At 37.8% G+C, this 25217-nt stretch overlaps 1 protein-coding gene across 1 annotated transcript in view; it reads left to right on the plus strand.

The window, feature by feature from the left end:
• The first annotated feature begins 4204 nt into the window (after positions 1-4204).
• ANLN (anillin, actin binding protein) overlaps positions 4205-25217 on the plus strand; it is a 54022-nt gene continuing 33009 nt past the window's right edge. The window contains exons 1-8 of the mRNA XM_061197919.1: positions 4205-4366; positions 10491-10644; positions 12654-12977; positions 16984-17363; positions 18530-18755; positions 20600-20790; positions 21065-21172; positions 24772-24895. Of these exons, the coding sequence (XP_061053902.1) occupies positions 4349-4366; positions 10491-10644; positions 12654-12977; positions 16984-17363; positions 18530-18755; positions 20600-20790; positions 21065-21172; positions 24772-24895 (1525 nt within the window). The 5' untranslated portion in view covers positions 4205-4348. The remainder of the gene's footprint in view (positions 4367-10490; positions 10645-12653; positions 12978-16983; positions 17364-18529; positions 18756-20599; positions 20791-21064; positions 21173-24771; positions 24896-25217) is intronic.

A 25217-nucleotide genomic window follows, 5' to 3' on the forward strand; every position in this document is an offset into this window, starting at 1 on the left:
GAAGAAAATATAACAGAGTAATGGGATAGAACATGACTTGGGGGGGAGAGAGGAGGGGTGTGGCCACCTGATCAGACAAGTCTTCTTGAGGAGACAGCACATTTCAGCTTAGACCCAATTAATGAGCAGCCAGCCATGGGTAGATCTACGAATATCCAGGGGATGGAAAGTTCTTGAGGCAGGAAGAAATTTGGCCTATTTTTATGACTAGAAAAAAGTCCTATGAGGCTGGAGACTAGTGGGAAAAAGAAGGGAGAGTACTGTGATATCTGGAGAATATTAGGATACTAGGAGAGGCAAGCAAGGTTCAGGTCATGTAGGGCCCTGTAGGTATGATAAAGAATTTGGATATTATTCTAATTGCAGCAGAAGACATAAACTGGCTCAAAACAAGAAACTGACACTGTACAACTTACATTTTAAAAAGCTCCCACTCTATGAATAAATTGCTAAAACTAATAAGATTGCTCAATAGGTTTGCAATAATCATGTTCCTATATATCAATAACAGAGTTTTAAAATATAATTAAAAGATACCATTTATAAAAGCAATAACAACAAAAAAGATACATAGGAACAAATTAAAGAGTTTAGATCCTTATGGAAGTACGTTATAAACATTTTTGGACGATATTAAAGAAGGCTTAAATTAATGAAGATATATCCATGTTCACGAATGGAAAGGCTTGATATCACAAAGATGTCATTTTCCTCCAAATTATTTGATAAATTCAGTAGGATTCCAATTACAAATCTCAAGAGGATTTTTTTTTCCTTTGTGGCACTTGACAATCTGACCCCAAAATTTATATGGAAGAATAAGGGGACAAAATTAACCACGTCAATTTTTAATTTGCCCTATCAGATATCAACACATAATGAAAACAGTTCGATATTGGGTGAGGAATAGACAAATAAACCAGTAGAACAGAATAAAGAGCTCCTAAATAGACCTACATACACAAGAGAAGTTGGTATATGACAAAAGTGGCATTAAGGTCAGTGGGGAAAGGATGGACAATTAAATAACTGCTGCTAAGACATTTGGTTATCCAAACAAAAAACAAGATCAATCCAGATAATTTAAAGACAAAACCATAAAAAACCCATGCTTTTTAGAAGAAAATATGAGAGAATATATTTACAACCTCAGGATAGGGAAAGGGAAGGATTTCTTGAGACATAAAAAGCACAAACCCTACTGGAAAATATACATATATTTAATTATATTAATAGGAAACATTTCTGTACATCCAAGACATCCTAAAGTGAAAAGACAAACCATAAACTAGGAAAAGATATTTGCCAGCCAAAAAACCAAAAAGAGTTATTTTCCCGGAAAATAGTAAACAACAAAAGCCTACAAATCAATAAGAAAAAGCAACCACACAGAAAAATGGGCAAAGGATATGAATTTGAAATTCACAGAAAAGGAAAACTTAAAGGCCAATAAACACATGAAATAATGTTCACTTCCATTAGTAATAGGATAAATGCATACAAACAAGAATGACAGAATCTAAAAAGTATCCAAGTACTAGGGAGGCACTAGAGTAGCAGGCATGCTCATTTAAAGCTGATTGGAATATAAATTGTTACAATCGTTTTGAAGAGCAATTTATTTTTAATATCTGGCAATAATATTGAAATATATTTATTGAAATGATCCTCTAATTCCTAGGTATATTATTCTAGAGAAAGTTTTGCATGTATGTATAAGGAGACATAAAAATATTCATGGCATCATGGGGTCTTTGGAATGAAAAACTGGAAATGAGCTAAATGTCCATTAACAGGATAATGGATACATAAATTACAAGTATATTAATACAATAGAATACAGCAGTGAGAATGAATAAAATGCAGCTATACCTGTTAGTGAGGATGAATCTCATAAAGAGAATATTCAGAAAAGAAACCAACTGCAGAAATTTTTACTTACAGTAAAAATAAAATTTATGTAAAACACTATATATTGATATGGATATACATGTAGATGTAATAAAAGTACATACATTTCATGGGAATGATAAACATGAAAATCAGGATAGTTTTACCCCTGGGGAATGGGATTAAGGAGGAATACACAGGAGACTTCAATTATAAAATTACATATTTTTTAAGCTAGGTGGTGGGTACACAGTTATCTGTTCCATTCATTAATTTTTTGGTAAAGTGGAAATATTTTATAACAATTTTCAAGAGGAGAAAAGTAATTCTAGCTTATAAACTGAAGCGTGAACTATCAGAGGGTAAGAAGGGAAGTAGGGAGAACTGTTAGCAGACAGTTGCAGTATCCTAAGAGAGTAGACTTGAGTCTCTAGCACAGCTTCGGGCACATGGTAGGTGTTTAACGAACTTCAGCTACTGTGTGGTGGTTGCTATTATCATCACCAGGGTAAAGACAGGGGGATTGTGAAGAAAGATAAACTAAATGTTTTGGGTAGTTATATTGAGTGACTTGCTGTATTTATCTCTTTTAGTCTTGACTAGGATCTGGTCATAAAGAATCTAAGTCTCACAGAGGCCAAAGCTGGAAGGCGCAAGGCTTCGTAAATTTCTATTGACTCGTTTTCCAATGTCGCGTAAACTTCCTCCTGAACCCGCACTCCTCAATACACCCGCCACTTTCTGGTCCAGCACTGGAAAAAAATTCAAGCGGCTTTTCTCTTTGGTTCATAACTAGAATATTTTGAGTTAAATATTAAGAATTCAATACAGCAAACACTTGGATAGGGGCTTATTACTTATTACAGAATACTTTTGGATCTCTTTTAATTTTTCACCTGATCCTCCTAACAACTCTGAGGACTGGCAGGGCAGCTGATTATTTCTGTTTTACCGACGAGTAAACTAAAATCCAAAGAGGCTAACCTGGTGACCATGAACTTCATGGAATCATATCTTAAACATTTTGTGATTGAGTGGGCATTTTTCAGCTTTAATTGTACTTTCAAAGGAGACTATGACTCCCCAGAAAGGTCTAAGAAATACTGAGTTAAATGATTTGCCTAAAGCCTAAGGTCACATGGTCTTGGTGGAGCCAAGACCTCAAGGAATTTCTTCTTATCCCACACTCAGAATTCTTTCCATTACAACGTATAGCACCAAAATTCAAATTAGAGATATTATTAGTGAAATACTTTTTGTAATGTTTACTGACTGCTAAGATGGAAACGTTATTAAATACACCGAAACTTCTTACTTGGGAGAAATAGTTTTGGCCTGTTCAGCCGTTGGGCAGTCACTCAGCAATCTACTCTGTGTTACAGATGAATAAGTCCAAACCTGTTTGTTGTCTTTATAACAAGCCCTAGTACAGACTTACTAAATAAGAAATGAATCTGATACAGTAACTATAAAACGTACTTTACAATTCTCAGTAATCTACAGAGAATAATCATGAAATACAGCTTGATTCAGCGGTGGAAAGCAGACTATGAGCTGAGAATGGGATTTTCATTTCCCCTGGACCAGTCACTTAATGTCTCAGGGTCCCCCTTCTCTTAGCTGTAAAAGGGAGGATTAAAGTGGGTAGCTTCTCAGCTCTAACACTGCATGCAGTTTGATGGGATTAAAATAAAAAGGGACGACGGGTGTTTTGTGTATAAACTCTTTACACACAGTCTGTTAATGTTAACCTTATTTTTCCAATGAGAAAGGCCAGTGCCCAAGGTGGCTAACTGGTCATTAGCCCCAAGTGTCCGGGGGCCCAATAGACCTGGCCCTCAAGAAGGCCAAGCCTGAGTCCCCCTTGGAGTGAAGTAGGGGCGGGCGGGCAGGTGGACAGAAAGCTATGTCAGGTCCATGGTCCAGTGGGATTTCAAACAGAAGGGCCCTTAATCCTAAATTTAGGAATTAAGGAAAGCGGAAACGCCCAAGCACAGGCGCGAAGGGACCTGCTTAAACAGACTGGGGTGTGCGAGCGTTTGGGGTGGGGCTTCGAGCCGGGAGGCAGTTGAAGGGCCGAGCGCAGCACCTACCTCCGCATCTCCGCCGCCAGGGGTGGGCTATCACTGAGAAGGCTAAGCCACCCTTGGGAACCTCCCAGCCCGGGCAAGGCCACGTGATCCAGCGCCGGTGCGGGGAGAGGCGTGCCCTGCCCCCGCCCCGCCCCGCGCGCATGCGCGCGGCTCCCGGCGCTGAAATTCAAATTTGAACCGCCGCTGAAGGCCGAGTGTGACACTGGAGGCTGTGGGGAAGAGGGGAGTAGGTTGGAAGAGTTCCCCTGCCCCGGACTTCTTGTTTTCTCCAAGTGACACACTGAGCCGGCACTCACTTCTTTTCTTTTTCCGAATTTGAACCACCGTTTCGGTCGTCTCGCAATCGACACGCGAAGCCCCGGGCGATGGACCCGTTTACCGAGGTGAGAAAACTTGCGGGCAGAGCCAGCCATGACCCCTCTCGGCCCCCACCCTCCCTTCCCACCTTCTGTCTACCTCCGGGCCCACCGGGCGGAGAGCGCGTGCGCGCGCGTGCGCAGAGTGTGCGTGCGGGTGTCGGACTGGGGAAGCCAGGAGGGGACCGCTGGTTCCCTCTGCTCTGCGGCTGCAGTTCTTCTGCGGTTTTCTTGTTCTTATCCTGCAGATGAAGCTCTGGGGGGGAAAGCTTTGAGTCTGTCCTCAGCAGCAGTAGTGAAAAAACCTCCTGTCAGCCCCGGTTATTATATACCCCTCTGGATTGGATCCCTGTCCCTTGCGAGGGTGAGGTAGGGGCCTGACCAAAAGATCCCGCTGGAAGTAAAAGCCGGGGTAACTTGCGAGGTGGAGTCGGGTGTCCGAGTGACTCAGTGCTGTGTGTGCAGCCGCCGCCCGGAAATGGAATGGAATGTGATTTGCAGGGTTCGTGTGGCCCAAAGAGGAGCCGTGCATTTAAGGATGCTGTGAACAAAATGACAGCAAAACGTTAAAATAAGCCGGTGCCTGAAACCATTGCATCTGTTCTTATAAAGTCAATAGTTCCTTCAGATTCTATTGCTCAGCTAACTAGCAAAGAAGATTCATACCTGAGATTGATACAAATTGAAAGGAAACAGTGTTAGCCGAATACGTACAAACCAAAATTAATAGCCCACGATTTTAAAAAAAAATAGTAAAGAAATAAACCTTTTTGGGTATGTTTATGGAGCATACCATTACAGCAATACTTCACTCATCTTTTGTTCTTTGGAAATTAAATATGGATTAATTACATCGTATTGTGTCGATTATTTGTCTAGCTTTGGCTTCTTGTTGACAATGTACTTTGACACACTCAGGAATTTCCACTCCCTTTTCTTCCAGGACAGTTCCTCATTTTTTAGGTTGTTGTGCAAGTTTCAACTCAAAAAATAACAGTTGTTGCAAAGTGAGCCTAAAAATGTCTCTGCACTAGATTGAAAAATTGAATGGAGAGTGGTAATACTTTTTTTTTTTGAGATGTACTTACAATCCTAAGATATTAAAAGTTTCAATAATTAGAGTTTACTTGTGTTCAAACACAGCAGTGTTTATTTTTGTTTACAAATTCTCAATCATCTCTGGGGGAAAACACATCAATTCGTTAACCTTAAATATTCTAACAGAAAAATCCTGAACACATTTTTGTATTAGCTGTAAAGAGTAGAGCTGGTCGTGCACTACATATTTTTCACTTACATTGAAGTTAAAAAGGATACATTATGTTCCAACTTAGAATAGGATTCCTTAAAATATTAGCCCTATGTGTTCTGAATATTTTCATTCTCCTAGGTAACTGACAGGACAAAGCATTTTGAAAGTTGGCTGAAAATTGTACTTTGTTTTACTTTAAAATGTTATTCTGAAGCTAGTACAAATCTCAGCTGAAAGAAACTTTTCTTTAAAAGAAACTTCTCATTTTAGAGTGTGCTCAGAAATATGTATGGTTTATGTTATGAAAAGTTAGATCGGTTGCAGTTGGAATAAACAGCTTTGACATCTTTTCCTTAATTGGTAATGAGTGAACAATTTGAATTGGTTCCAAAGATTAGGTGCTTAATTATAGCATTCATAACATTTTTGCACAGTGAAACTAACTGGTACAGTTCCTTGTCTGAAAAAAAAATTGGAAGTCAGTTAAAATGACTGTCTCAACCAGAGTTCCTTATCAGAACCGTAGAACAGGGAAAATTATTTGAGAGAACTGTTTTCTCAGTTTTCCCAAGGGTGATTCTTAACCAGACCACCCTACAGGCATAGGAGAGATGTTAATTCATTACATTAATGCCAGGGCGTTAGGGATTAATCCTCTTGGTAACTCTAGTTGAGAAAGGCTACAACTATCCTAAACTCTTGTTTCCTCAGACAAGGCTGTTGTGCAGTGGTTCTCCTCCCTGCTGTCACTCGTGCTGTCTGGCACACTGTTCCTCTCCCTGCCGCTTCTGCCTGGCAAACTCTGTTTCAACCTGCAGCTCACAGTTTGGTTCCCCTTCTTCAGAGGGGAGATCACCTTTCACAGTACCCATCTCACTTGCATTTATTTACCCGTTGAACATGTGTTCTGTTAGAATGTAAGCTTCTTGAAGGTAGGACTGTTGTTTCCTATTCAGAGAGATGTTTCCCTAACATCAAGCACATCCAATAATGTTCTGCCGAATTGATACGGAAGAGAGCCGTTCAGTGCAAATTATTTTACAGGCAAATAATTATATACAACAGTAACTGTTCGGACATTTTAGCAATATTGTTTTCTCTATTGTAGAAAATTTCAAATATAATGCCTCCACCACCCAGCAACACGTGGCCATATTGTTTTACTGTATCCCCTTCTAATCCCTCCCACTGAATTATTTGGAAGCAAATTCTAGAGATCATATAATTTTATATGTAAGTACTTAAGTATTTATCACTGAACACTAAAGACTTAAAAAAAATCATAATGCTACTATCACACCTAAAAAATCAACAGCAGTTCCTTAATATCATCAAACATTGTTAAGTGTTCAGGTTTCCTTAAGTGTCTCATGTTTTTGCAGTTTGTTTGCATCAGCATCTAGACAGGGTCCACAGGATCATGTCTTCCTAATGTTCTTCATGGACCAACCAGAGATGAAGAATCCATCTTGATTTATGGATGAACAAGCAGTTAAGGCACATGTTTATTATTATGATCAGCAGATAGTATTAAAAAAGTTATATTGATTGTATGAATTTGGTTAGTTTTGCTGATGATAAGTTCTTTAAAAGAGCAATTGGATTTAGTCAAAAGATAGTTTATAACAAAGTAGTTAAGAGTCCAGACTCCGGAGCCTGGTTCTGAATCTTGGCTTGCCACTGTTTTTTTTTTATTTTTTAATTTTTTTTATTTTTGTCCACGTTGGGTCTTTTGTTGCTGCGCGCTGGCTTTCTCTAGTTGCAGCCAGTGGTGGCTTCTCTTGTTGCGGAGCACGGGCTCTAGGCACACGGGCTTAGTAGTTGTGGCTCGCGGGCTCAGTAGTTGTGGCTCGTGGGCTTAGTTGCTGCGGCATATGGGATCTTCCCGGACCAGGGCTCGAACCCGTGTCCCCTGCATTGGCAGATGAATTCTTGACCACTGTGCCACCAGGGAAGTCCCTGCCTTGACACTTCTTAACTGTGTGACCTATGGCTTGTTATTTAACCCCTGCCTGAGTTTCTTCATCTGTAAAACAGTAGTAAAAACAGAATTTTACCAAATCATATTTTGAAGATGAAATGAGTTAGTGCGTGCAGACACTGAAAGTACTTTATATTAAGTCCTGTATAAGCATTAGTGATTGTTGTAATTGTTATTAGGTGGATTTAAAACCATCAACTTACTACTCATGATGTCAGTATTAGCCTCTTAGTGTGAAGATCTGCTCACGAGTGATGGTCATCCCACTCCAAGACTAGCACAGAGAAACCCAGAGCTAGGTGTGCCAAGTCAGAGCTTTCTATGTAGGAACCTTAAAAGAGAAAAAGCTACAATTAAAATACATAAAGCATCTTTTCTTGTGATATAAATAGACATACATGCTATCACTGTTTTGGATAGAGTTTCTCTAATTTTCCAGAATTAAGCGAAATCTCTGTGATGACCTGGGAAAGAATGCTGCTACAGCATTTTGAAAATAATAAGTTAATTGTTATTGAGTCTACTTTGTTTAAGAAGGCAAGAAAATCAGTAATATCTCCTAGAAAAAATTTCTGTCAGAAATAGTTTGAGGGATATGGGGCAGAAATTGCTTTAGGACTATATGCTTCAGTTATCTTAGATTCATCCATGTGGAATACCTTCCTGATTATGTTAGTAATTGCAGTGTGTTTTTTTTTAAATGCCTCTGTTATTTGAAGAAGGAGGTGTGATATTTGAAGGAATGTACCTTATAAATAAAAGATCCCTTAAATTCCTGTTACATTTTTATAAAGAAGTGTGACTTACATTTATTGAGCTGTTGAGTTTATGTATTTTAGATACATCATTTCTTTACATTAATAATCTTTGGTACTTATTAGTTTTATTTTACAGATTAGGGAACTTTTTTGCTTATCTACTTTAATATGTTTTAATCTTGAAATTTTTGAATCTAATGTAGCAAAAGAACACTTGTGTATATTTGAATGGCAAAACCACATTCTTCTGTGACCTATTGCTCATAGTAACCGAAGATATACTGACTCATAAGTATTCTAACTGACCAGAATGGAATGTGGGCGTGTCCATGAATGAATATAGTTAGTCTAGTTTTGTATCTTGGGAGTGATATATTTTATTGTGGGAGAAATTATCAGACATATATGAATTTGTGTAATACTATCACTTTTGAGTTTGTTGAAGACTTTTATTTAAAGGGTGAAGGTCTTGTGTTTTGGAAGGCATTTGGCTCATAAATTACTCTTTCAGTGACATAGCATTTAGGTTTAGTGTTACTTCTTTCAATGAGAAATCATTCCTAAGTAGAGAGTTGTGCCTTCGTCCAAATTTAGCTCATGCTTCTTTTGCATACTCAGAAGGATTAAAAAAATCATTACTCTGTTTTAATTACGCAATTAAAAAGGTCAGATGGAGTTTAATTCCTTAGTCTGCACTAACTGCTATATCTGTGTTTGCAGGGCAGTGTGTAAACTCCAGCCAGTAATCTGCATGCCTCCTTTGGTTGTGTTCATTTGAGAGAGAATGAATTGTTTTACAGGGTCTTGTGTTTACTATACTACACTGATTTGAATAGGAGCATACATTGGGGTTAGAAAAGAGTAGTATTCACGATTCTATGGAATGGCTAAGATTTCAACTTAAAACTGTTTTATTATATATTGATATTTAGTTAAATAAAACATAAGATTATTTAGGCTTATTTATTTTTCTCTTAGGAAGTGTCTTATGTCTTCAAAGGACTATTATGCCAGTTATCTCTTGCCATCACCCCAAATCTTAGTGGTTGTATTAGTTTTGCTGCTACAACAAATTATTACAAATTTACTGGCTTAACATCACACATATTTATTATCTTCTGTAGGTCAGAAGTCTGATAGGTTTTGCTGGGTTCAGATCAAGGTGTTAGCAGGATTGTGTTCCTTTTGGATGCTCTAGGGAGAATCTGTTTCCTCGCCTTTTCCAGCTGATAGAGGCCGCCTGCATTTTGTGGCCTGTGGCCAAAAAATGTCCATCACGCTGACCTCTGCTTCCCTTGTCACATCTTCTCTGACTCTGAGCTTCTGGGCCTCTCTTCCCTCATAAGGACAATTGCCCTTTTGAGGCCCACTCAGAAAATCCAGAATAATCTCTCCATCTCAAGGTCATTAATTTAATCACGTCAGCAAACTCTCTTTTGCCATGTAAGGTAACATATTCACAGGTTCATGGGATTAGGACAGTGAACAACTTTGGGGGACCATTATTCTGCCTACCATAGTGGTTAAAACAACAACCACGTTATTTTCCATGATTCAGTGCCTTAGCATTTGGGCTCAGCTGGGCTGGGCTTCTGGTGTCCCCTGCAGTCGTATAGAAGTCTGCAGTGATATACAAATTATCTGGGACTGGATGGTCTAAAATAGCCTTCCTCTCAGGTCTGGTGGTTGATGCTGGCTGTCAGCTGGGCCGTGTGTCTAGCAGGCTTAACCTGGGCTTCTTCATGTGGAGGCAGTGTTCCGAGAGGGTGAGAGCAGAAACTGCAAGACCTCTTGAGGCCTGGAACTGGAAGTCACATACACAGTATCACTTCTGCTGCGTTTTAATGGTCAAAGTGAATCATAAGGCCATCCCAATTCAAATAGCTTTTGATGGAAGCAGAAAAAGATTTGTGGCCATTTAAAATCTCATACAACTAACTTAACACATTTTATTCCCCCTTTAATGTTCATATTACGTCTGTAATTAAATTTTGACATGGGGGTGTTCATTTGGTGAATCTTGACTTAATTACTTAGGATTTCACTTTTGAAATGTATTTAACTGTTATCGTACATGATGGCAATTAGTGATTTTAGAAGATACCTGAAGTTTTCTGAACCTTTGACGAAACTTGTGTTTTAACGCTCTGATATACGTAGAAACTGCTTGAACGAACCCGTGCCAGACGCGAGAATCTTCAGAGGAAAATGGCTGAGCGGCCCACCCCAGCAGCAAGGTCTGCGACTCAAGCCAAGCGAGTCAGGGAGCCGCTTTCAGAAGCAAGTAACCAGCAGCCCCTGTCTGGTGGTGAAGGTAAAAGGCTTTGTGGGGAACAGTAAACTTTGCATTTTTTAAAAGGAGATAAGCGCCAAGCATTTTATTGTTCATGCAGAAGAACCAAGGTCTTTGGGCGACAGATGGAATAGCCTCTGGGAGAAAGATCAGCCTTTTGTATTCCAGGCCTATTATATTAGGCCTAGAACCTATCAGGCCAGAGAAGAATTTCTAACAAATATTTCAGATTAACTGGTTGAACTTTATTTTCCTCATTCCAAAATTATCCTTAAAACCTCTCAGGGAAGAATAATAAAGGAGCACTGGGGCACTTATACTGCCATGGTATAGAGTTTATCTACCCCAACAGGTGCCAGCACAGCTGACCACCAGGTTCAGGTGTGTCTGTGGCGTGAGCAGGGCAACAAAAGGCAGACCTGCCTGCAAATGCTTGTAATTTAATGAGCCTTTTCATCCTCTGTCTGCTGAACCATCTCTCTCAGGCTGGGCACAAAGTACAGGTTGTTAATCTACAGAACTGGTGAAATTAAACAGAAACAAAATTAAGTAACCTCCCTCCCCACCCCCAACAAACCCACACGCACCTGGAAGCTTGTCTTATTCTTTCCTAAATCCTGGCATCCTCAGCCTACGTCAGTCAGCTGGCTTAATCTTTTCCAAGCATTTGGAATAATCTGGAGATGATCATTTCCCTTAGTATAAATTTAAAATACATACAGAAAAAAAGTATTACAGAGGGCAAAACCAATATTACAAAAGAGATGAGGGCATAGTGCTGGTTCTCATTATTTTGTGAGCTAACCATAGAAGGAGAATTTATTTTTGTGTGTTAATACATTTTGAAGGGAGGGAATACCATATATATTACATAGGAAATAGAGACCTGGCTCCAGTCTGGGATCTCTTCATTGTGGCATGGGTTTATGCAATCAAATATTGAGTACTATGTACTTGAAAACTAGTGGTTGGAACTGTGTTTTGGTACTTAAATGGAAAGATTTACTGTTATAAGTAATGTAAACTCGAAGAATTCTTTACTCCCAGATAGTGAAGCATGTTAAATAGGAACACGTCCAAAAAATGACTAGATAAGTTCGTTGAAAATATACCCTTAAATGAGTTGCAGAAGACTGGAAAGGTTCATGATGTACATTTAATTAGATTGATGTTTATGAGGGCAATCATGACTTCCCACTAATCATGCTTCGGTTACTACCAGAACAAGAACACTTGGTTAGACAGCCAATGAAACTGACCTCTTATGGAATTTACATTCCTACCTTTTAAAGTATTAGTTTTCCAGGAGATATATTAAAACTCATTCTTGGGTAAAAATTATATGCCTTGCGTTTGAATAGCTCCTTTTTCTTTTAGGACTTTTAAATTTATTTTATAGGTGTTCGTGGAAGTTTAAAATGTAAAATGTTGTTAAACACTTGTGCCAATGAATTTGTTTGGTATTGACTAGATAATTCAGTCTTTTTTTGGTTCTCTGCCTCCTAAACCTCAAGCCAGGTGCCCTTCTACCCTTGTTTACTATTGTTCATGAAAGATTGTTTTTAAAAGCAGAAAACTTGTGTCTACCCTTAGCTCAGCTATGTCACTTTAAGCAGGTAACTTGATTTCTCTGGGCCTGATTTTTCTTATTTAAAAGTGTGGTGATTGGGCTGTATGATCTTTAAAATCCCTTAGAACATTTGCTTATTCTGTGTGTGTGCACTTTTTATTTCCTAGTGTCTTAAGACCACATAGAATATTATGCATATATCTTGAGGATGTTATTTGAAGATTTTTTTCATTAAGGTTTCTTAAACCATAAATTATATGTTTGTTTAAAGAGAAATATCTTATATCAGATTTCTAAGTTACCGAAACAAAGTAGAATTTTACGTGTTTCTTGTTGTGAGTAAAATCATTTAAAGGAACAGAGAGACAGTGTTTTATTAATTTGTACCTACTGTAAGTTTTTCATGCTGTGAGGAATTACAGAATTTTTATTTTTTATTTTTTTGTCCTTTTTAATCTAGAGAAATCTTGCACAAAACCATCACCATCAAAAAAACGCTGTTCTGACAACACTGAAGTAGAAGTTTCCAACTTGGAAAATGAAAAACCGGTTGAGTCAGCTTCTGCAAAACCTTGTTCTCCGAGTCCTATGTCTCCTCAGGCGCAGCCACAAGCGCCACAAGTGCCAGCTGGTGTCAGTGATTCCGTGGCCGCCCCGGCATCGCTGCTGGGAGTGAGGAGAGGGCTAAACTCAAGATTGGAAGGAACTGCAGCCTCCTCAGTCAAAACACGAATGCAAAAGCTGGCTGAGCAGCGGCGTCACTGGGATAATGATGACGTGACAGGTAGAAACTATGTGAATGGTGTGGTCCTTAAATCTGTGTCAGTACGATTCAACTTGGTATGTTGAAAATTTTATCAGTTAACACATGAAAGGTAAATGCTTTTGATCTATATCCTGAGTATCCATTGCTCGCAAATGGTTTGTATATCAGTATATATTTATCAGTTGGTTGTGTTCTCATCGAAGTAGATGATGATGAGGTTCTTAGACTGGTTCACAAAACCCTGATCTTGTAACGGAACCATCTTATATTTGCAATAAAAACAGGAGAATAAACTATACTCTTGGCATTATCAGCATTGCTGCCCTTCAGCTCTGTATTCAAGAAATCCAATTTCATGGATTCGCTAATTAAATAAACTTGAGTGACTAAGGTATGCAATGCTGTTCAATAGGGGAGAAAGAAAACTTCAGAAAACATTTATCGAGCACCTGCAAAGCATGTTTTCATGCAAAAGATGCTGGAGACAGATAAAGTGACCTGATCTTTGCCTTTCATGGGCCCGTAATCTGATGGAGAGCTTATCTCCTACCTCGTTACAAAAAAAGCCTTGGGATGACTTACAAAAATACCTATATTAAAAATGGGAAAAATGAGGAAATCAAGGTGAAGAGAAGGAAAAACAAAGTGAAGGGTAGAGTTAGTTTATTAAATACAGGCCTTAAGGTCCTCCTCACTTGCTAGAGATAGTTCTGAACTTGCTAGCAGCCAATGCAGAGAGATGAAATGCTATCAATTACATGACTAATGTTTATTAAAAAAAAAAAAGAAAAAAAACAGAGCCGTGGTTGGCACTAAGACCTAAGAGAACTTTCTTCCCTGGGTCCTAAAGATAACTGTGGGAGCTAGTGAAGGTGTAAGGTTTCTCAAGGTAGGCAGATAGCTGGCTCCAGGCTCAGTTCAGTAAATGCAGTTCTAAAGTGAGCCAGCACAGTGCAGGTAGACAGCTCGATGACGACTGGGTCTTACCCGAGGAAGCGTTCCTCAAGCTTTGGCTTTCAGCCCAGCTCCTATGTATCAGACCACTGGATTGGAATCTCAGGAGTGCGGTGGAGCCCTGGGGTGTGCTTTTTATCCCTTCCTTCCTTCCTTCCTCCCTCCCTCCCTCCCTCCCTTTCTTCCTTCCTTCCTTCCTTTCTCTTTTTTTAAAGCTCTGTAGGTAATTCTGACACGTAGCCAGAATTAAGACCAAGTGATCTGAGGAAATGGATGGGCTACATATATTTCACGCAGTCTTCCATAAATATCAATTCTTTTAACTGAAATTTTGATAAGTATTGGATAGAAAAACGTTTAAGATTATCCCTTCTGGCAGTGATGATAATCTCAAGAGCAAACACTTACTGTGTGAAATGCTAGGCGTTCTAAATATTTAAAAATTCTAATGTAATATAGCATTTAATTCTTACAACAATCTTATGACGTACATACTACTTTTTCTTCATGTTGTAGAAGAGGAGACTGGGTTCAGAGAGACTAAGACGCCTGCCCACAGTCAGCAGCAGCTAAAATTCAAACCCCGGTTGTCTGACTCTAGGGCTCAACTTTTATGACCTGTCTGATGTTTTTGGGCGTGTTAACAGGGTGCTGGTAGTCCACGTTGGAAATTATAACTATTTATTTTAGTAGTGGGTGGGGTTAACCATGCTTTTTTATAACGTCTGAGGAGGCTAACCAGTAAATGTGCCTCAATAGAAGAATGTTCCATTTCTGTTTTGTAGGAAATATCTATGGGCAGAGGAGTGGAGATTTTCCTTTTAAAAAAAAGAAAGAGTGTTGTGATTTAGTGCATGATCAAGAATACAACCAAGGCCCTAAACATTCTAGAGAAGGAAGCTTTGCAGCAGTGATTTCGAATATGTTGAAAGCAAATGTTAACAAATGCCCACCTCGGCCTTGAAAATAAATCTCATTAAGGCATCATAGCCTGTCTAATTTTAAGCATTGAAACTTATGAATAAAGTGTTTGTGATGAATGATTTAGTGAGTACTATACAGGACTGTGGGTATAGCCATTTAAAGGTTTGAGGGATTATTCTAAAATATAATTTATCTGAAGGCTTTCTTTCTCACAAAGAATAGTTGGAGGAGCTAGAGGTCTATTAAGCCCATTCCTAAAACATAACAGTAAAACTGTCGTCTACTTAGAGGACAGTGCTTATTCTAAAGAAAATGATGAAGGTATGCAAAAAGGTATTGTAGGGAGGGTGGTGGTCAGGAAATCTTTTCTGGAGGAAGCAGAGATAATTAACCTGGACTTTGAGGGGCAGCTGGCTTCAGACAGTGGAGATATTCTAGGCAAAAACAACAGAACGGATGAAAAGCACAGAGGTACCGTGAGCATACTGTGTGTATAAAGAGTAGGTATTCTGGTATATAGTTCATGTGGTAGAAAAGCAAGAGCTAAATTTGAAGAAAGCAGCAGGGTCCAGAGCATTTGGAATTTAACCAGGAGGTGATGGAGAGGAGCTGAGAGAGTTTAAGTAGGCAAATGTTTTAGAAAGATCACTCTGGCATCAGAATTGAGGAGGGATTGACGAAGGCAGAGATTCCAAGCAGGAACACCAGTTAGAAGGCCAGTGCTGTAATTCAGGCATAATGATGAAGGCCTGTGAAAGTGAAGAGGAGGCTGGATTTGAGAGATTTAGGAGATAGAATCTGTGGGACTTAATGACTGGGTGGTGGATGGTCAGGGAGAAGGGAGGAAGAGGCACGATGAGGAGGAATGTGTTGGGGGCAGTTTCAACTTCAGATATATTATTTGGGGTGTCCGTGGGATAGTCAAATGGAGGTAGCTGGTAGTTAGAAGGAGACCACGAAGGACAGGCCGCAAAGACAGAACTAATAGAGGATGATGTCACGTGGAAATACAAGGCCCGCAAAGTGTGTGGGCATCTGGTGAAAATAACAAAAGCAACTTCAGGGCAGTGGTGTAGGCAGAAGGCAGGTTGAAGGGAGTTGAGTGGTGAGTGAATACAGTGCAGGGAAAGAGGGACATTACCTAAAAGGGGGTATACATTGATGAGAGGATGTTTGGTTTTAGCTTTAAGATGAGAGAGACTTGAGCATATTTATGTGTAGAAAAAAAAGTTTGTAGAAAGGAAGAAGGGGTTATTTGGAGCAAGATCCCTGAGGTTTTGGGGGAGTAGAATTGAGAATTCAGACAGAATTATAAGCCTTGGACAGCAGGAGGGCTATCTGTTCCATTGACTGAATTTTTGGAACAGAAAGTGCCATGAACTTTGACTGCCCTATATACTCTTTATGCATACAGGCCTTCGTAAGTTAAGTATTGCTTATTTGAGATTTATCTCCAAATGAAGTAACTGTGCAGAAAAACATTTTAGTCTAACCCTGTGCTATCCAATACCATAACCACTAGCCATATGTAGCTTTTAAACTTAATTAAAATGAAATGAAGTTTCTTATTGCTCTTACCACAATTCAAATGCTCACCAGCCATATGTGGCTAGTTGTTACTGTATTAGACACCATGGATATAGAACATCTCCATCATTGCAGAAAGTTCTGTTGTACAGCACTGGTCTAATACATTTTTAAAACAAATATGTTGAATATGTAATCTTAAATTGTGCAGTGTTATAACATCATAAATTAATCCTAAAAATATAACCTAAATCTATGGTGTCTTATAGATTCATAATCCATCAAATAATTGAAAAAAATAGGTGTAACAAAGTGTTCTTTTTTTTTCTTTTTTTTTTTTTTAAACATCTTTATTGAAGTATAATTGCTTTACAATGGTGTGCTAGCTTCTGCTTTGCAACAAAGTGAATCAGTTACACATATACATATGTTGCCATATCTCTTCCCTCTTGCATCTTCTTTTTTTTAATTTGGATTAAGTATCTGATTTGAAAATATATTGTCAAATTTAAGCAGTTTGGTAGTTTCATGCATATGAGAAAAGCTTTTTTTTTTTTGAGTGATCCCTTTATTATACACACATATAACTCATGAATTTTAACTTTTAAAACATTTTCAGATGATCTACACGAAAGCTCACCCATCTCAGCAATGCCGTCAGAGGCTACCTCCCCTCCCAAACCATCCCTTTCAGATGCCTCAGCAACTCCAGTTGGCAGAAAGGGCCGTCTAGCCAACCTTGCTGCAACTATTTGCTCCTGGGAAGATGATGTAAAAAACTCATCTGCAAAGCAAAACAGTGTACAAGAACAGCCTGGTACCACTTGTTTATCCAAATTTTCCTCTGCAAGTGGAGCATCTGCTAGGATCAATAGCAGCAGTGTTAAGCAGGAAGCTACATGCTGTTCCCAAAGGGATGGCGATGCCTCTTTGAATAAAGCCTCATCCTCTAGCGCTGTGGGTGCATCTTTGATTAATGTTGCAATTTCCAGCTCTGGGGTAAGTAAATATAATTTTGGTCTTTGGAAACCTTTTTTGTTGTTGTTATGAGTAATAATTTATATATATGTGTAGGTATGCATTTTATAACCTATATAGGATGTTTATATGTATTTTTAGAGTATTTCATAGAAAGTAAAAATCATAAATTTGGTATTCTGTCCCAAGATAAATGAGCAATTGACAACTAAATTACACTAATTTAATGTAACTCCAAAGTATATACTATGGAATGGTGGAACCTCTTCTTAGTCATCAGGGAGAGCCTGAAAATTACTTTCTCTATTAGAATGCTCTATGTATGTGTATAAATACAAGAAAGACATCAAATATCTCTGAAAACTAGTAGCAGTAGTTACCTCTAGAAGGCAATTGTCAAGGGTGGGCATGATACCTTTACTGTATATCGTTTTGAAATGTTTGAAAGATTACCTTGCCCATGTGTTATCTCAACGGTTTTTAAAAAAATATGAAAAAACCAAAACAGAAAAAAATGTTGTGTTTCTGAGCATTATCTTTAAGTGTAGAACCAGGTTTTGGAATTAGACAGACCTGCATTCAATCCCAGCCCTTACACATAATTAGAAGTGTGGCTTTGGAGAGTTACTTAATCTTGCAAAACTTTATTTTTCCATTTGTAAATTGGGAAAGAAAGGGTTTGGGAGGATTAAATGAGATAATGTGCATAAAGCATTTAGTATGGTGCTTGGCACATAGTAAATACTTAATAACTTATAGTTCACCTTCAAGTACATGATAACGATTTTGTCAAGTTAATATTGATTTAATTAAAATGCAAATATATAGGTAATTTGACCTGATACAGTTAACATTTATATAGGTACTAGTGTGATAATATAAAAGAAATTGTTTTTTAAAATAGTGAGTGACCCTATCCCTCGTAGTAAATTACCCATCAGTATATTATGCAGACTAAACTACATATTATAATTTGAATAATGGCATTTTCTAAGTTAATTTTTTTCAAACCTTTCAAATTGGTTTGATCTATTAGAGAGTAAGATACTTTTTTTCATGAGTTTACATAAAGGCTACTGAGCATATAGGATTTGAGTTGGTTTTTTATAGGATTTGAGTGCTTTTTATAGAACTACTTTTAGATATTGTGAATGTTGTTATTTACCCTAAGTATTATCATGTTGCAGAAAGCTACTTCTTCCCCAGTGAAATCTTCTACTACATCCATCACCAGTGCTAAAAATTGTGAGGTACAAAATCCTGAACTACTTCAAAAAACCTCTGTTAGTCCTCTTAAAACAGTGTCAAAATCAACTGAGAGGTCAACTGTATCCCGGACAGTTCGGCCCAAGGAAGAATTAAACAGAGAAATTTGTCTGCAATCTCAACCTAAGGACAAATCTACAACACCAGGTAACATATTTTTTTAAAAATCTAAAGTACTGCTGACTATTTTCAGTGTGTCTGTTCTTAGCATTTTAAATATCCAATTGTTCATGGTACAGTGTTGGTTTGCCAGGGCAAATGCCCGAACGTATCAAGTGAGACTTATTCAAAGTCAGCTTTAATTGATTGAATGAATGTTCATTAATGTAGACTAGCCCAGTTACTGGTCAAAGTGTTTAACTTGTTACATTTTAACAGTTTAAACATGCTTTTTTCTAGAAAGACCTAGATACTTTCTTCTATACTTTTTGATGCAGACAAAGCATATACAACTGGAAATCACATTTTAAGGATATAATGGAGAAGCGTTCTTATAACCAAGCGTGCAAAGCAGTGCTTCTCAAACTTCACTATGAAAGCACCCGTAGTAGCAAAGGGAAGGGAATATGTATACAAATGACTCCACTCCCATTTAATTTATATGTGTGTATATTGTATGTGAATGTATACATATGAAAATTCAATTTTACTATGGTAAACTGATGCTCCAGGAAGTCCATATTTATCTTGTGGTGACTTACACCTTCTGGTATACCCCCGCATGCTATTGGTTGAGAAACATAGGACTAAAAAAATATGGTTCAAATATAGGGTAATATAGTGTACTTTGAGCTATATTCTTTTTCATTAGAATTGCTTTCGGAAAGACTGTGTTAATTCTACATTTTAACTTCTTAAAAATGCAATCTCTCCAGAAATAATAGTTCATCATAAAAGAGAAGTAGTCAGAGAGATGAGAGTGGGGAATCCATTAGTTATGGGGTAAGTAGAAACCAGCAGTCAGTTTCCAGATGAGCCAAAATGAGAATTGGAAACAATAGCAAAATCCCCATGTGAAATTAGACTATGACTCCCTGTTTTCTAAAGACTTATGGCATAGATAAGAACGACGTAAGGGGCATTGTTGGGAATTCCCTGGTGGTATTGTGGTTAGGACTCGGCGCTTTCACTGCTGGTCATGGGTCAAATTCTGCCCTTCACCTGTTTTTGCAAATAAAGTTTTATTGGAACACAGCCATGCCCATTTACTGTCTGTGGCTGCTTTCATGCTTCAATGCAGAGTTGAGTAGTTGTGACAATGGCCACATGGCCTGCAAAGCCCCAAATATTTACTCTTTGGCTATTTATGGGAAAATGTTTGCCAGTTAATGATATAGGTAACCTCCTTTGATGTAGTGCAACCCTAGCATTCTTATAATGGAGGTGGTATATATCCCATTTGTTCTATTTTAAATGTATCTCATACTATTTTAAATGAGTACTGTTTTAAGACTTTATAAAATCAAGACATCCTTTGATAAAGTAAATTATCCCTAATTATTGTTTTTGAAAGAGAAAAAGGATTTAATCACTGGATTTTCATGTTAGACTTCCTAAAAGCAAGAAAATAAATTGGGCTGTAGAAATATTAGTAGTTGGGTTATCATGGCCAGGATACTTGGTTGTTAGGGTATATTATTAATGCACATACAGTCAATTTCCAATCATCTAGGTTCTGATTATTTCGTTTAAGGGTTTTCTAATCCCTACTGTCCTCTTACTCTACTTTTTAAAAATTCTTCTTCTTGTTTTTTTTAAAGAATTAAATCCTATAAAACAAATTTTAGGACATAGAATTAAATAGTGTGGTAAAAAAACTTTTTTTTTTTAAAGTTTTTTGAACTATTTTCTTTCTGTTTACTTTCTGAATGAATATTCCTAGTAGAACCAAAGCATTTTGGAGCTGAACTGGATTTTAGAACTTTTCTCATAGAAATCATAATTGTTACTTATTCTAAACAGCCTCCCCAAAATGTGTATATTATCTTTAGGAGGAGCAGGAATTAAGCCTTTCCTGGAACGCTTTGGAGAGCGTTGTCAAGAGCACAGCAAAGAAAGTCCAGCTCGTAGCACACCCCATAGAACTCCCATTATCACTCCAAATACAAAGGCCATACAAGAAAGATTATTCAAGCAAAACGCGTCTTCGTCTACTACTCATTTAGCACAACAGCTCAAGCAGGTATGGCTTACTGCTTTTAACATTATTCATTACATGGTCTGAGCATAGAACCTAGAAGTCAAACTGTGAATTCTGACTCCAGTCTTTTTGACTGGAGATAAATAGCATCTTGATTCTCTGTATCACTTGTTTCAAATTAGAAATATTATTGTCCTATATTCTGTGTGTATTGTGAATTTTTTAATCTGAAAACTGAGGACAAGGGTAGTAGAATTTGAATATTATTAAACATACTTTTGGCTCTTGTGTAAAATAGAGCTTTTGATGGTTTTAGGAACGTCAAAAAGAACTAGCATGTCTTCGTGGCCGATTTGACAAGGGCAGTTTATGGAGTGCAGAAAAAGGCGAAAACTCAAGAAGCAAACAACTAGAAACCAAACAGGTAACGTAAACAAGAAATGTAAAAGTGAACTTGTTACCAAAGTAGTGCTGGGATTTAACTTGTGGTTCTGTATTGTAAAATAATTCTTTATATACTGTCTTGTTCCAATAAACTATGCAGCTTTCTATTCATAAACTCCTTAAATGGTCATACCAACTTTGCTTGTTCCAATTAACTATGCAGCTTTCCATTCATAAACTCCTTAAATGTTCATACCAACTTTGCTTTTCTCTTGTGATATTTTGCCATTTAATGGAACTTTTAACCATGTTTACTGATGACCTACTTAAAATCAAATTTAAAAGGTATTCTCATCATTCAATTGATTTCAGATTCCTTTTAACATTCTGTTTAGATGCTGGTTTTCAAATGTTTCTCAGAATCTACTTTTCTCATTAATGATTATATATCTCTCTCCAAATACCATACTTTTAGACTATCTGTAATTCTTTCAGTCACCAAATACCTCCCAGATTTCTCTTTACTCATATTACTTCTGGTCAAATTTCATTGATAAGCCTTCAACAAAATCCCTACTGTGTTAAACTATCTTCTGTTTCATCTACATGCCTACTGTGTACAAAATACTGTGTTAGGAGATACACATACATATATATATATATATATATATATACACATTTTACTTTCAGTTTTATTGAGATATAATTGACATACAACACTGTAAAAGTTTAATGATTTGACTTACATACATTATGAAATGATTACCACAATAAGTTTAGTGAACCTCCATCATCTCATAGATACAAAATTAAATAGAAAAAAAACATATTTTCCTTGTGATGTGAACTCTTAGGATTTACTCTCATGACATACAGCAGTATTAATAATGTTAATCAGGTTGTACATTATATCTCTAGTACTTACTCATCTCATAACTGGAAGTTTATACCTTTGGACCACTTTCATCCAATTCCCCCTTCCCCTACCCCCTCTTTTGGTAACCACAAAGCTGATCTTTTTTTCTATGAGTTAGTTTGTTTGTTTTTGAAGTATAATTGACCTACACCACTATGTTAGTTCTTGTTGCACAATACAGTGATTCGATGTTTCTATACATTACAAAATGATCACTACAATAAGTGTAGTTACCATCTGTCACCGTACGAAGATATTACATTATTATTGACTGTATTCCCAGTGCTGTACCTTTCATCCCTGTGATTCATTTATTTTATAGCTGGAAGTTTGTACCTCTTAATTTTCCTGTGTTAGGATATATTTTTAAGCTAAAAATAATAGAACTATATTTAACGTGGGTACCAGTAGAAATAGAATAATACATTTATACTTTATTCTTTGAGAAGGATCTATTTGATTTTGTTTTTTTTTTATCAGTTCCCTTGCTTAACAAATCATGTTTCTCAAGGTCCTGATCTCAACCATTTTTTTTGTCTCACTTGTCCTGGAACATCTCTTTCCCATTCTCATATCTAGCTTCAGTCAATCACAGAAATGCTGATAATGCTTGGCTATTCTGCCCTCACCTCTCTCCTGAACTCTAGTTGAGCTTTGGTTGGCTGGCAGAGCTTTCTATGCTTTGCTGGAATATCTTCCCCATGTAGTCTCTGTCTTCACTTAGGGCTTTACTCTATAGTTCATCATCTGAAACAATCTGGCAGTACCTCCTTGGCTCCTTCCTCTTGTTACTATGTCTTCCCACCTGCTGGCCTCTAGCACATGCACACATAAGCACACACACATCCAGTGATACATTTTCTAAGTATGTCACCAAGCTTCCTTGTCTTGTGTATTTTCCTCTGCCATTGCCTTAATCATTACCATAGCTTTGTGTGAACACCCTGCTTTTAGTCTGGCTTCTCTCCAGTCCATCTAACCCACTGCTGCTAGAAAAATATTTCTAAAAAGCAGATAGGCATGTATTCCCTTGCTTAAAATCCTGGAGAGCTCCCCGTAGCTAACATCAGATAAATGTCTAAAGTGCTTGGCTTGATATCTAGAATCATTCAGAAATCTGGCTCCTCTTCCCTGCTCCTCCACATGTGTGCTTCAGTCCTGCCATGCAGACTATTTGTAGTCTCTCAAATGCACCCATATTTTCAGATCTCTTTGTCTTTGCCTTGCTAGTCTCTCTGGATGAAATATCTCTGTGGTGAGCTCCTGCTTCATTAAGAATAGGTTAAATTTTAATTCCCTCTGGAAGTTTTTACTTGGCCCTTTTCCCAGTCCCCCTCCTGCTTTTTTGGGCCCATGTCATCCTGTTTTTACCTCACTGCAATATTTATCTTCCTATAATTGTTTTAACTTTGTTTTTCACCACTGTCTATGAGAGCCTTATTCATCTCTGTTCTCACTGCTTGACTCACAGTAGGAGCGCAGTAAATTTGTCTTTGGAAGGAGGAACGAATGGGCTAATCCTTCCCATCAGCATAGAGCAAGCTATTATCTGTGACCTTAAAACAAAACAACTCTTTTGATCTCCTATTCCCCTCCCTTTCTTTGCCTGCTTTTCATCCGGACTCTTCCAAAAGGGTGTCTCTACTTGTATCTTCCAGTTTTTCTCTTCCCTTCTCTCTTGATCTCTCCACTCAGGCTTTCACCACTACCCTTATCAAATTCACCAGTGATCTTCAGTAATCAGTTTTCAGGTGTTTAACTTGACCTATTATTAGCAGCATTTGACATTGTGAATCACTCTCTTCTGTTTGAAGCACCTTCTTCACTTGGTTGCCGGTAGGTCATAGTCTCATGGTTTTCCTTCTACATCTCTGGAAAATAAAAAGCAACCGTTCTTAAATGATTTTTTTGTTAAATGATACCTGATAAACCTGTGGAATCCATCCCCAGACAGTTGCACATGTACATGTAAAGAAAATTCTGAACACAATAATGGGGAGTTCAGGGGTCTCCCCACCTCAGAACTCATGTGTGGTACCCACAGAAAGAGCAGCCTAAAAGATGGGAGGGGAAAGCAGTTGAGTATGGTGTAACTGAAGTCAAGGGAAGAAAGAGCCTTTCAGAAGGGAGGAGTGGTTGGTATTGCCAAGTGTTTGTTGTCAGACGTAGACTGGACTGAGACCACTGGGTTTTGAAATAAGGAGCTTGTTGTGACTTGGCAGAGCCTTTTAATGAAGTGGTGAGGGTAGAATGCAGGTAGTAGTGAGTGAAGAGCAGAGTCCAGGCGTATAGGCAGTCCTCAGAAGTTTGGTTCTAAAGGGAAGGGAGCAAGGATGTGGTGGCTAGAAAGGGATGAGGAAGTGGCGTGTGGTTTTGCTTGTATTTGTTTTGTTCTTTCTGAGGAGACAATTATTTTTTCCCAATATGTGGCTTTCACCTGAATTGGTTTATCTAAAGCTGAACTCTGATGTGGATTTTCATTCTCTCTTGCCTACTGGTCTCTAAAAAAGATTTTACATACTATGAATTACCAAGAATATGAACTAGCACAGAGGCCTTTTGTGTTCTAAACATGGCTGGACCCTTTCACATTCATTATCTGTTTTGTTCTGAGGAAGCTTATATGGAACAATGACTCTTACTTGTTTCATTTAATAACATGTAAAAAGACAAAATTTATAGTTTTGAGAGATAAAGTTTATCTCTTCATTTGCTTTTTGCAGGAAATTCACTGTCAGAACACTCCCCTCAGAAAACAAGTTGGTCCAAATACCCCATCACTTCCAGTAACAGAAAAGGTTGCAGAAAATCAGACACCAGCAAAACCTTCTAGTATAGAACCTACGGGTAAGTGTTTTCTATTTCTACTTCACTTAAAATGTAGATTTCAGTCTACCATAGTTTTGGAAATTGGATTGGAAAGCAGAAATGCTGTTCTCGTGTAAAAAGACAGATTCATTTCTTCATTTCCACTTACCTTTTCATTTCTAGCCACGCGATATCCTTCTTCCTTAGTTATCTTTCCAGAGTGAGAACGCATACTCTTGTTGAGAGTGTAAATTACTATAAGTATTTTTTGGAGAAAAATTCAGTAATATCTATTGAATTGTAAAGTGTGTGTGCTCTGCAAGTGTTTCTGTAAGTTGAATTCTTAGAACTAGTGTGCACA

Source organism: Eubalaena glacialis, chromosome 8 (assembly GCF_028564815.1).
Source record: "Eubalaena glacialis isolate mEubGla1 chromosome 8, mEubGla1.1.hap2.+ XY, whole genome shotgun sequence".
NCBI lineage: Eukaryota > Metazoa > Chordata > Mammalia > Artiodactyla > Balaenidae > Eubalaena > Eubalaena glacialis.